The 13,083-nt window shown below is 41.3% G+C and overlaps 1 protein-coding gene across 1 annotated transcript in view; it reads left to right on the top strand.

Annotated features, from left to right (window-relative positions):
* Positions 1-527: 527 nt before the first annotated feature.
* The window catches only part of LOC308375031 (gamma-aminobutyric acid type B receptor subunit 2-like), a gene marked incomplete at both ends in the record, with an annotated part of 29,756 nt that continues 17,200 nt past the window's right edge, over positions 528-13,083 (top strand). The window contains 5 exons of the mRNA XM_080851055.1: positions 528-776; positions 1,840-1,977; positions 2,304-2,474; positions 6,386-6,487; positions 6,761-6,826. Of these exons, the coding sequence (XP_080707181.1) occupies positions 528-776; positions 1,840-1,977; positions 2,304-2,474; positions 6,386-6,487; positions 6,761-6,826 (726 nt within the window). The remainder of the gene's footprint in view (positions 777-1,839; positions 1,978-2,303; positions 2,475-6,385; positions 6,488-6,760; positions 6,827-13,083) is intronic.

The following is a 13,083-nucleotide window of genomic DNA, read 5'->3' as shown; positions in this document are numbered from 1 at the left end:
GCAAAAAATGCTTTTCTAACCTAGTGTTATTACTCTTATATTGAGATGAAAAATCTAGTTGGTCTTGTTTCTAGCTAAATTGTACTTACCTAGTGCTTATTTCAAGCAAATATTACTTATTTTAAGAAATCTTAACAAGCCAAATTTGCTTAACACACTGGCAGCCAAATTTGCTTGTTTTAAGCTAAATCCTGCTTAAATATGTAATTATACGTCTTAAATCTAGAGGGGCATTTTTTGCAGTGTATATGAAGCGTTTGTAGGTGTCTGAGCCCTCCAGACCATCTACATGAGTTTGTTTCCTTCTACCTGACTTAGGGTTAGTCCACAGTGACAGATGTATGTGGTCATCAGCATTAGGGCAGCGCCTTTATCCCATAATCCTTTTCAGTGGATTCCTCTGGGCGTTGTGCCCCCACAGAGCAGTTCTTTGCAGTCTGAGCAGATGAAGGCGGATTACGCAAGACATCGAAGTACCCCCTCACCAAACTACACTCCCCCCAGAATACTGAACTGAAAGGTGTCAAATGGGTGTTCCTGGGGACCTATGGAGAGTACTAGTGCTTTGGGGAATACTGGAACACTGGCCTTTATGTTTATCTCAGGGTCGACACATACTGCCAGTCTTGTGGATTATGCCCTTCACAGATGATTCTGGGTGTGGCAATATCACGGAGGCAACACTGCCAGCTGTCCACTTGGCCCAGCAGCACTTGAGGAAGCAACCCGCTCCGCTATGCAACTATGAGCTTGAGTTTCACCTCGTAAACTCACAGGTCATTTTGAATTGTATCTCTAGTGCCTTTGCTTTGTCTATTGTTGTCAATTCTAATCTCTATGTACAAAACAAATGATGTGTTATTGTAGACTAGAGCCTACTATTTTCTTTACTGCACCTTGAGATGAATTCAAAAAAGTAGATGCCATTGCCCACAGATGCATGTCAATGTATCTTCAATCTAATCCTTTACATTTTCAGTGGAAACTTTTGGTCTTTTATTAGTGTAGCATGTGCTATACCACATTCATCATTCAATAACTTGGATGTAAAGACTCCTAAGGTTATCAGTTCCTGGTGGATTCATTGGTGGTTAAAAGGAGCGTGAATCATGAAACCTCAGCTATTGCTACTACAATCAGGTGTTAACCCTCTTAAACAGATTAGCCCCCTCAGTCAATCAGTTATCATGTCTGATTTTGAGACATGAAGTCAAAAGTCCTTTTCTGTACATAGTGCACTGCAAAAATGCTTTTCTAACCTAGTGTTATTACTCTTATATTGAGATGAAAAAATCTAGTTGGTCTTGTTTCTAGCTAAATTGTACTTACCTAGTGCTTTCTTGGTAAGGTTATTTTTGCCTATTTCAAGCAAATATTACTTATTTTAAGAAATCTTAACAAGCCAAATTTGCTTAACTCACTGGCAGCCAAATTTGCTTGTTTTAAGCTAAATCAGCTTAAAACAAGCAAATTTGGCTGCCAGTGCGTTAAGCAAAAGAGCACTAGGTAAGTTCAATTTAGCTAGAAACAAGACCAACTAGATTTTTTCATCTCAATATAAGAGTAATAACACTAGGTTAGAAAAGCATTTTTGCAGTGTAGGTGTAAATTGAACAATAACGTCATGAAGGCTGTATAAAATTATTTTGCAATACAGGACAGTTTCATGGACAGTTGGGAAGTGATTAAATAGTAAATACAAGGCTAGTTTGATGTTTCCTTGATTCATGACATCCAGTTGCCAACCTGTATGTCTATTTGCTCTCTCCTTCTCTGTTTGTCTATCTTTGTTAAGTGTGACAATGCTAAAGACTTCTCTGTTTGTCTATCTCTCTTTAGTGTGACAATGCTAAAGGGTTGAAAGCTTTCTTTGATGCCATATGCCATGGTCCAAAATACTTCATAATCTTTGGAGGCGTTTGTCCATCTGTGACATCCATCATTGCTGAATCTCTTCAGAGCTGGAATCTTGTGCAGGTGGATGAAGGAATAGCTTGCCTTTGAACACTATCATGACAGGGCACAAAGCACAGAGTGTCATTCCACTGTACTTGTATCAGTCATTTGTTAAGTAGTAATAGGATTAGCCATATTTTTACCGATGGTTGATTTGCATCAGTCAAACCACTTTTATAGGAACTTTGTAGGAGGACAAAAAGAATACTCTTGATTTTGGAGTTGCTTTAACATGGCTTAACATGCTTTTTAACTTAGTTTTGAACTGGACAATTGCAATTGTTCTTGTGTTCTGACCTTCTACTTTGCATTCTTCTGCTCACTAAGTCATTATTCATTTGTTTTAGCTGTCCTTTGCTGTGACAGCAGCTGCATTTCAGGAAAAGGGAAAGTACCCTCATTTCTTCCGAATGGTCCCATCAGATAATGCAGTTCATCCAGCTGTGATTACATTTGTCAGACACTATAACTGGAATCGTGTAGGTATACTGACTCAGGATGGCCAGGGATTTACTGAGGTAAGTTTCAGCTTTTTTATCAAATGTAATTATAATTCCCAGTATCAGAACTCAGAATATCCTCAAGTACTGAAGAATGTTCCTTCAAGGAGCTATATGTGTGTGATGAACACATGCCAATCTTTCCCCCTTACTTCTGTAGTCCCAGACGAGGACTTCTATTCCTGCTAGCCTTCTCTGTTTGCAATTTATTTTAAGGCTTCTCATTTTTTAAGGCAATATCACACCGTTGTTTTAAGATGATGAGTTGTTAAAGTGTTGTTGCAAAAGTTTATGTTGGAGAAAATAATTACCTTCCTATTAAAGAATTTTCACCTTACTGGTTTTATGGACTATTAAGTGCAAGTTATTTAAGTGTATATATATACAGTGCCACTTGAAAGTATGTGAACCCCTTGAGCACTTAAGCGTTTTCTGTTGTTTTACCATGATTTTTCATTTTTTTATCACCAATTTTCCATAGATGAAATGTCAGGTTTATGTTTATAATTTGCATGTACTTGTTTAGAGGAAATTGTTTGAGTAGCCAAAAAACTACATGAAACATGGAATTAGTCCATTTCAAAAGTAAGTGAACCCCCAGCTGAATTGATAAAGTCTAGCAGGTAACAGATTCAGTGCAACTTATTTGGGTGATTAATTAGTCAATTGAGCAAACCGATCATCTGAGACATCCTTAGGGAAAGGTTTGGGCAACACAGATCAAAAGAGAGAGGGAACCAACCAAACTACTGTAGTGCCAAGGTGTACCCACACAGATCAACAATGCCGAGAGGAAACGAGATATCCGAGAACATCAGGAAGAAGGTACTGACAGCCCATCAGTCTTGGGAAAGCTATAAGACCATCTCCAAAAGATTCCAGCTCCATCCATCCATCCAAGACAAATAATTTTGAAATGGTCTACAATCAGACGAAAATTGTTGGTTTTGATCTTGACAAAATAATTCTATCTCGGACTCATCTGTCCAAAGAAGGGACTTCCAGAAGGCCTTTGGTTTATCCAAGTGCTCTCGGGCAAAGTTGAAACGGGCAGTTTTGTTCTTTCTTGAGTGCAGAGGCTTCCTTCTAGCAACCCGATCATGAATGTCATGTCTATTCAATTTTCGTCTGATTGTAGACCCATGTACATTTACCCCAGATGCTGCCAGAGAGGTCTGAAACTCTTTAGAGGTGATGTGTGGGTTGACTTTTACCTGATTTATTCTTCTTCTGGTGCTTCTTGGTGATGGTCTTGATGGGCGTCCACTTCTAGGCAGAGATGCGGTCATGTTGAATGCCCTCCATTTCTAAATTATTTGTCTTGGATGGATGGATGGAGCTGGAATCTTTTGGAGATGGTCTTATAGCTTTCCCAAGACTGATGGGCTGTCAGAACCTTCTTCCTGATGTTCTCGGATTTCTCGTTTCCTTTCGGCATTGTTGATCTGTGTGGGTACACCTTGGCACTACAGTAGTTTGGTTGGTTTCCTCTCTCTTTTAATCTGTGTTGCGCAAACCTTTCCCTAAGGATGTCTCAGATGATCGGTTTGCTTAATTGACTAATTAAGCACCCAAATAAGTTTCACTGAATCTGTTACCTGCTGACTTTACCAATTCAGCTGGGGGTTCACTTACTTTTGAAATGGACTAATTCCGTGTTTCATGTAGTCTTTTGGCTACTCAAACAATTCCCTCTAAAAGAAGTACATGCAAATTATAAACATAAACCTGACATTCCTTCTATGGAAAATTGGTGATGAAAAAAATTAAAAATCATGGTAAAACAACAGAAAACTCTCAAGTGGTCAAGGGGTTCACATACTTTAAAGTGGCACTGTATACTGTATATATATAAACTCACACACACACACATGTACATACATATTTTAATGTACATGTCCTTTCATCATCTCCAAACTCTAAACAGACACTTTTGAACCAGTTCAGACGTGTCTGGGTCCATGTAGACTACATTTGGTTATTCATTTTTCATTTTCAAAACAAATTCAGGAAATTAAAAACGGCTGCACAAAATCTCATAGAATCTGCTTTGGGCAGAAAACTCTCTCTAGCCATTCATCTCTGAACTAATACTCTCAGGGATATCAACTGCTGACCTACCCTCGTGAGTGAGTGCACACATACTGATGACCTACCCTCTTGAGTCAGTGCACACATACTGATGACATACCCTCTTGAGCACACATACTGATGACATACCCTCGTGAGTGAGTGCACACATACTGATGACTTACCCTCTTGAGTCAGTGCACACATACTGATGACATACCCTCTTGAGTCAGTGCACACATACTGATGACATACCCTCTTGAGTCAGTGCACACATACTGATGACATACCCTCTTGAGCACACATACTGATGACATACCCTCTTGAGTCAGTGCACACATACTGATGACCTACCCTCTTGAGCACACATACTGATGACATACCCTCTTGAGTGAGTGCACACATACTGATGACATACCCTCTTGAGTCAGTGCACACATACTGATGACATACCCTCTTGAGCACACATACTGATGACATACCCTCTTGAGTCAGTGCACACATACTGATGACATACCCTCTTGAGCACACATACTGATGACATACCCTCTTGAGTGAGTGCACACATACTGATGACCTACCCTCTTGAGTCAGTGCACACATACTGATGACATACCCTCTTGAGTCAGTGCACACATACTGATGACATACCCTCTTGAGTCAGTGCACACATACTGATGACTTACCCTCTTGAGTCAGTGCACACATACTGATGACATACCCTCTTGAGTGAGTGCACATATACTGATGACATACCCTCTTGAGTCAGTGCACACATACTGATGACATACCCTCTTGAGTGAGTGCACACATACTGATGACATACCCTCTTGAGCACACATACTGATGACATACCCTCTTGAGTGAGTGCACACATACTGATGACATACCCTCTTGAGTCAGTGCACATATACTGATGACCTACCCTCTTGAGCACATATACTGATGACATACCCTCTTGAGTCAGTGCACACATACTGATGACATACCCTCTTGAGCACACATACTGATGACATACCCTCTTGAGTGAGTGCACACATACTGATGACATACCCTCTTGAGTCAGTGCACATATACTGATGACCTACCCTCTTGAGCACACATACTGATGACCTACCCTCTTGAGCACACATACTGATGACATACCCTCTTGAGTCAGTGCACACATAATGCTGACAGGCAGAGCCGGCATGCATGATGCCTGGGCCAAAATTATTTAAATAGGCCCCTGCCCCATATTAAAGTAAAAATACACTTTACAGCTGGCTTTAGATATTCAACACCATGCTTTATTGTTATGTCAACTTGACTTGATAAAAGAAAATGTATCACATCAGTAGTGTTCTTCCAAACTTTTAGTCTAACCCATTATTTCATTATTTTATGGTAGGTGCAATTCACAATATGTATTTAATTTTTTTAATGTCCGCAGTCACACTCACAATTACAAACAAAACAACAGATCATTGTATTTGTCTTGAAAATTAAATCAAAATGGCATCAGTAATAACCAAATGTACATGGACCATACAGGTTTTTCTTTCGAATAACAATTGCCATTGACTCAAGGTGCTTTACCGAGCCCAAGGCCCAAGCCACCCAGAGCAAGCACTAAGGAGACATACATTTGTACATCATACATTTGTACATCATACATTTATATACATCGTACATTTGTACATCAGACATTTGGACATTGGACATTTGTACATTGTACATTTGTACATTGTACATTTGGACATCAGACATTTGTAGCTACCTGAAGAAGTTCTGAGATGGCCAACCAAAGGCTCTAGATAAAACATCTTGGAAGGAATGACCAATATTCATTCATATCCATATTCAACATAACCCAACAGGTGCAGAGAGATCTAATGAAGGGACTGTTGTGGGCTCAGATTCAGATTGCAGCCACACAAAGCTTCATCTATGACCCCTCTGCCAGCTTGAGAATGCTGAAGGTGATTTATTTATTTTTTTTGTTAGAAATTTGCTAAAATATGGAAGTCTTGTGTTCACCATCTTCTGACCCTCTGTGGCATTATACATATTATCACAGATGTCACTGTCACAGTCACTGGCCCGAGCTGATGTATTTCCAACAAAGACGTGACAGGATCGTATGTCATAAAACTAGTTTATTAGCGCAGTATGCATAGACTAAACACATAAAAGGATGTGTAGTATTAAAATATTTTATACATAAATAAATAACTAATGTTTTGTTTTTTCAGGAAAAAGATGTGAGGATCATTATTGGGCTATTTAAAGAAAGCACAGCAGCTAGAATCTTCTGTTGTGTGAGTATCTGACTACTGTGATCATTCAACATTAAGCATCTTACGGAGACAAGCAAATTGCAATAGACAGTCTACTTTCATCCAATATAGTGTCACTTATCACATACTCAAAGAGGGCCTTTGGAAGCTTTTAAAGTTTGTTTTTTAAATAAATAGAAAGAGTTAAGGTAGGTTTATGCCAAAATGTAATATAATCCCTTATGAGTTAAAAATGGGCTTTCAGGAATGCAGTCAGTCACCTCAGGTCAATTAAGACACGGACAGTAAATTCCAAAAGACATTGCTTCTGTGCTTGTATGGATCAGTGATACAGTATATTCAGGGGATGATTGTCCCCTCCACAATTACTAATTATATTATATTTAGGGCTGGACAATGATTAAACATTTTAATTGCGATTAATCGCATAATTTCCCTGATTAATCACGATTAATCGCATTTGTATACGCAAAATCCGCAAATGAATTCAAAAGTAGTGTACAACGCACTTTTATTCTAAATGTTCAGCCATATGAACGAAAGTGCCATAACATTTGTTGTGCAAACACTTTTAACATCGGTAGGTAAATCAAATATTCAGTGTATATCTCAATTTAAACAATGTTATCAAAGCAAATACAAAATGAAAGCTCATTGCCACTGCCAGGACATTAATGTTATCCTGTTCGTTATGAAAAAGAAAAAAAACTGGCCACAAAATCCTGAGCCACAAACTTTCATCAGGGAGCAGCATAACCTGTCTATATTCAGTACCAAATGTCCCTGTTAGAGTGAGAAACCAGAAAACACTTTCAGTGCAGTTTTTCAATTCCTAGAACTTGACACTTATTTTAAATGTACTGCCATATGAACTAAAGTGCCATTGCATTTGTTGTGCAAACACTTAACATCAGCGTTTTTATCTAGTAGCAGTTACTATTACAGAATTATTACTTGTTTAAACTAACCATGTAATAATTCAAATTATAAAACAATTGGGTTCTAGCGCGTAATTTAGCTGTTTCTGATTGGACGAGAGACGTTCCATGCTATAGGTTATTCTTCAACATACCTACAGTTACGGGACTTTTCACAGCTAAAAATAAATCACTCCGCGATGAAACATTCGCATTGATGATAACCGTTAATTCAAAGTTTTTAAAATTCCAAACCAAGACGTTGACAATGGAACTTTTTTTTGTTGCGGAGAAACAATGGCGAAATAAACCATTTTTAATCAATAACTTCGTGTTGAAATGTTAATTTGTTGACTGTAGAATTGTTTTATAAAAGCAATATAGCACTCGTGGGACTGGGGTAGGTAAGGCATAATCCCACGGGTGTTGTTGCCTACGCCACTCGGCCTGGCGGCCTCGGTGGCTACGGCCGAACACCACCCGTGGGATTATCCCTTACCTACCCCACTCCCACTCGTCCTATATTGCTTAATTATTTTATTATATTAGTAATATTAGTATTTTAAAAGTATTCATATATCTCATGTTACCATGCTGTATGCTGAGTATATTGATTTAACATAAATTACATAAATACCTTGTGCATGTGTGTATTCATTGCACCTATCTTTTCTGTCTAACGTTATTTTCATATGAAAACCCATGGTTATAATTAGAATTGTTCATAAGTAAGCAGTGTCATAACTACATCTCTGACGTTTATAACAAACCAAACCATTTAAAAATCGGTTGAAAATTTAGCAAGTTATCGTTATTTAAAAAGTACAGGTACCACTACCTGTCAGGATTCAAACGAGGACCCAAACAGAGATCGATTAAAGCAGGATTTATTCCACAAAAACACATAGGATCAAAAAGGTAAACACAAAAACAGGGCACACGACCACTGTCAGCTTCCAAGCCAAAAAACACAAAAGCTTCTGTAAGCTAACAGTTCAAAAAGTATTCCTTCAAGGAGACTTATGCAGGCAGGCAGTCTCCACGCTAAAAAACACAAAAAGCTTCTGTAAGCTAACAGTTCAAAAAGTTTTCCTTCAAGGAGACTTAAGCAGGCAGGCAGTCTCCACGCCAAAAAACACAAAAAGCTTCTGTAAGCTAACAGTTCAAAAAGTATTCCTTCAAAGAGACTTAAGCAGGCAGGCAAAGTTACTTTCCAAAAAACACGATAACTCAGGGTGGCACAACAGAAGCGACAATCCGACAGGGAACATGAGGCAAGACAGGTTTAAAAAGGCAGGGTAATCATTGGGCACATGTGAGTAGCAGCACAGGTGTAACAGATCAAGGACAGACAAGGGGCAGAGCACATGGTAGCACATGGCTACCACATGGTAGCACATGGCTACCACAACACAGGCACATGGCTAACAAAACAAAAACACATGGCATGTCAAAACAGAACAGAGTCCAAAAAACTGACAGTACCCCCCCTCAATGTGCGCCTCTTGGCGCCAGAGCGGGATGGTTGTGGTGCTGACGTCGGAAATCCTGGATGAGTTTATTGTCCAGGAGCAGGCGAGGAGGTACCCAGGATTCTGTGAGGTCAGACACCTCAGGCCACGCTCCAAGTCTTGGTTAGCCCGCTCTGTCTGGCCATTGGTTTGTGGATGGAAACCAGATGAAAGGCTAGTGGTGGCTCCAAGGCATCTGCAAAACTCTCTCCAGAAGACTGAGACAAACTGAGGGCCCTGATCTGACACAACATCACATGGCAGGCCATGAATCTTATAAACCAGGGTGTCCGCGGGGTCTTAAAAAGTCTAAAATTACACATTTTCCATTTTAGGCCTAAAAAAGTCTAAAATATAGCGATTTTTTGCACTGTATGTCTAAAATTGAGTTTTGAGTAATTTAAGACCTACGTTTCAATGCAAAAATATATTTTTTTACGTCCTTTTCCACGCCGTTCTGTTTTTTCTTTTCCTGTAATGGGCGCAGTTATGGTCCGTGTAGTTCTACATGACATGTTGCTGTTAGTGGAACGTAATAAGAAAACTACGGATGTGAAACGGAAATGTACTCTCGTCACTTGCAGTAGCAAGTATTTTGATTCCCTGTGTGCGAGCAAGGCGGGAAGTTATGAAGTAAAAGACGACTAAATGGCAGAAGAAGATGGGGAAATGCAAACTCAATGATAACTGGCTCTCGCGACCGGAATTTTCGGACTGGTTGAAACGCGTTCCCGTCGACAGTGAGGCTTACTGCATTCTCTGCAAAATAACTCTAAAACTCGGGACCCTGGGCATTAAGGCACTGGAATCGCACACAAAGTCAAGTAAGCACCAGGACTCGGCAAATGCGGCGCGAAATTCGCATGGTATAGCCCAGTTTTGTTCTGCAGCTAGCAGAAATAATACCTCTACCGGTAGTACTAGTTCTAGTGCTGCGTCCAGCATTTGCGATCAATTTACCCTTCCGCAAACTCCGCCGCCCTTAGCAACGTTTGGTATATCAGTCAAGCATTCACGTTTCCCAGGTTCTCAGCATTGGTATGAATGGGGTGGCAACATGTTTTCAACCGTGTCAATTTCAGCTCTACCCAAAGAAGTCATAAGCATTTTTTGGAAAAACAGCAAGATCTCAGATCGAAGCAGGCAAAAGGGTCTGCAATATGCTTATATAGGCTACAACCACGACATTACATGCCGTGTTTGTAGACAGACAAATGCTAAGGCTAACAGGTTCATTCCAGCTATGTTTATTTGTTCTATTATCTACACAGTCGCCGCTACGCAAACATGTAAGGTGGTAAAACTGAATCGTATTTTAAGCAAGGGTTTTCTCACGTTTTCGATGCAGTGGGCAGATTTTAGCGACATAGCTTCTTGGAACAAAGTAGGTGCTTCTGTTTACGTTGCTGTCATTCAGCTGATGGGGGGGGTCGTCTACATTGTTTGATCCACAGCAGGCATTTCTCTCTCTGGGTCTTGGGTTTCGGGAAGGGATAAAATGTTACCCCTCCCTCCAGCCTTTTTGGATATCGACTGTCAGAATTACACACTCCATAAGCACAACGTTTCATTTTCTCTTCTCAAGCAGACGTCTCTCTCATTGACATCCATTCATCAAAATGGCTCGCTTGACTGGGGTCCCGAGCTTTGTCACCGTTGCTATGCTATGATTGATCAGTTACCGTTTTGGGGAGTGGTCGCGGAAGGGTCAATTGGGCTCAGTTGGCAGAGCAAGCAGAGGGCAAGGCTGGCAGCAAAATGGCAGAGCTCCTCTCAAAATCCAATGCTCTGAGGAGGGCTGCTAAAGACAAACTCTCCCAGCTTAAGGTTCTGGAGGATGAAATTGCCACCAAAAGTGCACAGCTTAGAAGCATGTAAAATAATGGATGTATATATGTTTGTTTCATTGACAATAAATGTCAATTGACCGCAGTCTGGCTTTGATATTTCTTTTTTTGATACTCCGTGACGGTCTTAAATTGAACCCATGATGGTCTAAAAAAGGTCTAAAAAAGTCTAAAATTGCACTTGTTAAAACCTGCAGACACCCTGATAAACGTGATTCATTGCCAGAATAGCTGTCTCTTTGGCAGAGGGACAAAGTGCACCGACTTGGAGAACCTGTCAACTATGGTAAGTACAGTTGTGTTACCATCAGACGGGGGAAGTCCACTCACAAAGTCCAGGGCGATGTGGTCGTTTGGGAACAGGAAGAGGTTGAAGGAGACCCACAGGTGGTTGGTTGGAGGTCTTATTACATGCGAAGGTTGAGCATGCCGCAATGAAGGAGCGGACATCATCCACCATCTTGGGCCACCAGAAGCGTTGGCGGAGGCACGCCATCGTCCTCCTGATCCCAGCATGACACGCCAAGCTGGAAGAGTGACCCCACTGCAGGACTTCAGAGCGAACAGACCTCGGAACAAACAAACAGTTAGCAGGACAGTTCTCCGGACTGGACTCATTCAGGAGCACAGAACTGGCGGGAGAGAGCATCTGGCTTTCCGTTTTTGGAACCTGGGCGAAAAGACAGAGTGAAGTTAAAACGGTTAAAAAACAAGGACCACCTGGCCTGACGGGCATTTAGCCGTTTTGCAGACTTCATGTATTCCAAGTTCCTATGGTCTGTTCAGATGAGGAATGGGAGTTCTGCACCCTCCAGCCAGTGACGCCACTCCTGTAGAGCCATCTTCACAGCAAGGAGTTCTCTGTCTCCGACATCATTATTTCGTTCAGACGGAGACAGTCTATAGGAGTAGAAGGCACAGGGGTGTACTTTACCATCCTTAGCTGACCTTTGAGAAAGGACCGCTCCAATTCCATTATCTGAGGCATCCACCTCAACAATGAATTGGCGGGATGGGTCAGGCGTGGTCAGAATAGGAGCAGAGGTAAAACGTGACTTCAGCTCCTGAAAGGCCTTCTCCGCTGACTCACCCCAGAGGAACCTTACCAATGAAGAGGTCAGAGAGGTCAGAGGAACTGCTACTACATTGTAGTTGCGAATGAACCTCCTATACAAATTGGCAAACCCCAAAAACCTCTGCAGCTCCTTTCGTGATTGTGGGGTGGCCATTCCACTACAGCCTTAACCTTTTCTGGATCCATGTCCAATCCACCCTCGTTGATGACGAACCCCAGGAAGGTTGTAGAGTGTTGGTGGAAGGCACACTTCTCAGCCTTAACAAATAGCTGATTCTCATGCAGTCTTTAAAGAACTGAGCGGTCATGTTGGATGTGTTCCGGGAGTGATCTGGAAAAAAATCTAAATATCATCCAGATAAACAAACACGAACCTGTTCACCATATCACGCAACACATCATTGACAAGACCCTGGAACACAGCTGGGGCTGTTGTCAAGCCAAAAGGAAGGACTAAATATTCATAGTGGCCCGTGGGTGTGTTGAATGCCATTTTCCACTCATCCCCCTCTTTGATGCGCACCAAGTGATAGGCATTACGCAGGTCCAGCTTGGTGAAGACGATGGCTCCCTGTAGCAACTCAAATGCCTCATTCATAAGAGGAAGTGGGTACCTGTTCTTGACTGTGATGTCATTTAACCCACGATAGTCAATGTATGGCCTATGGGAGCCATCCTTCTTACTGACAAAAAAGAAGCCAGCCCCTGCCAGGGAAGAGGAGGGACGGATGATACCTGCAGCCAGGGAATCCCCAATGTACTTCTCCATAGCCAGCCGTTCAGGTGGAGATAAGGATTACAGCCGACCTCAAGGTGGGCATGTTCCAGGGAGTAGGTTGATGGAGCAGTCGTAGGGTCGGTGAGGTGGCAGAGAGTTGGCTCTGGATTTGCTGAACACCGGTCTCAGATCAAGATACTCCTCTGGAAC

Source organism: Sprattus sprattus (genome assembly GCF_963457725.1).
Source record: "Sprattus sprattus genome assembly, chromosome: 14".
Lineage (NCBI taxonomy): Eukaryota > Metazoa > Chordata > Actinopteri > Clupeiformes > Clupeidae > Sprattus > Sprattus sprattus.
This window is presented reverse-complemented; position numbering and strand designations above follow the sequence as displayed.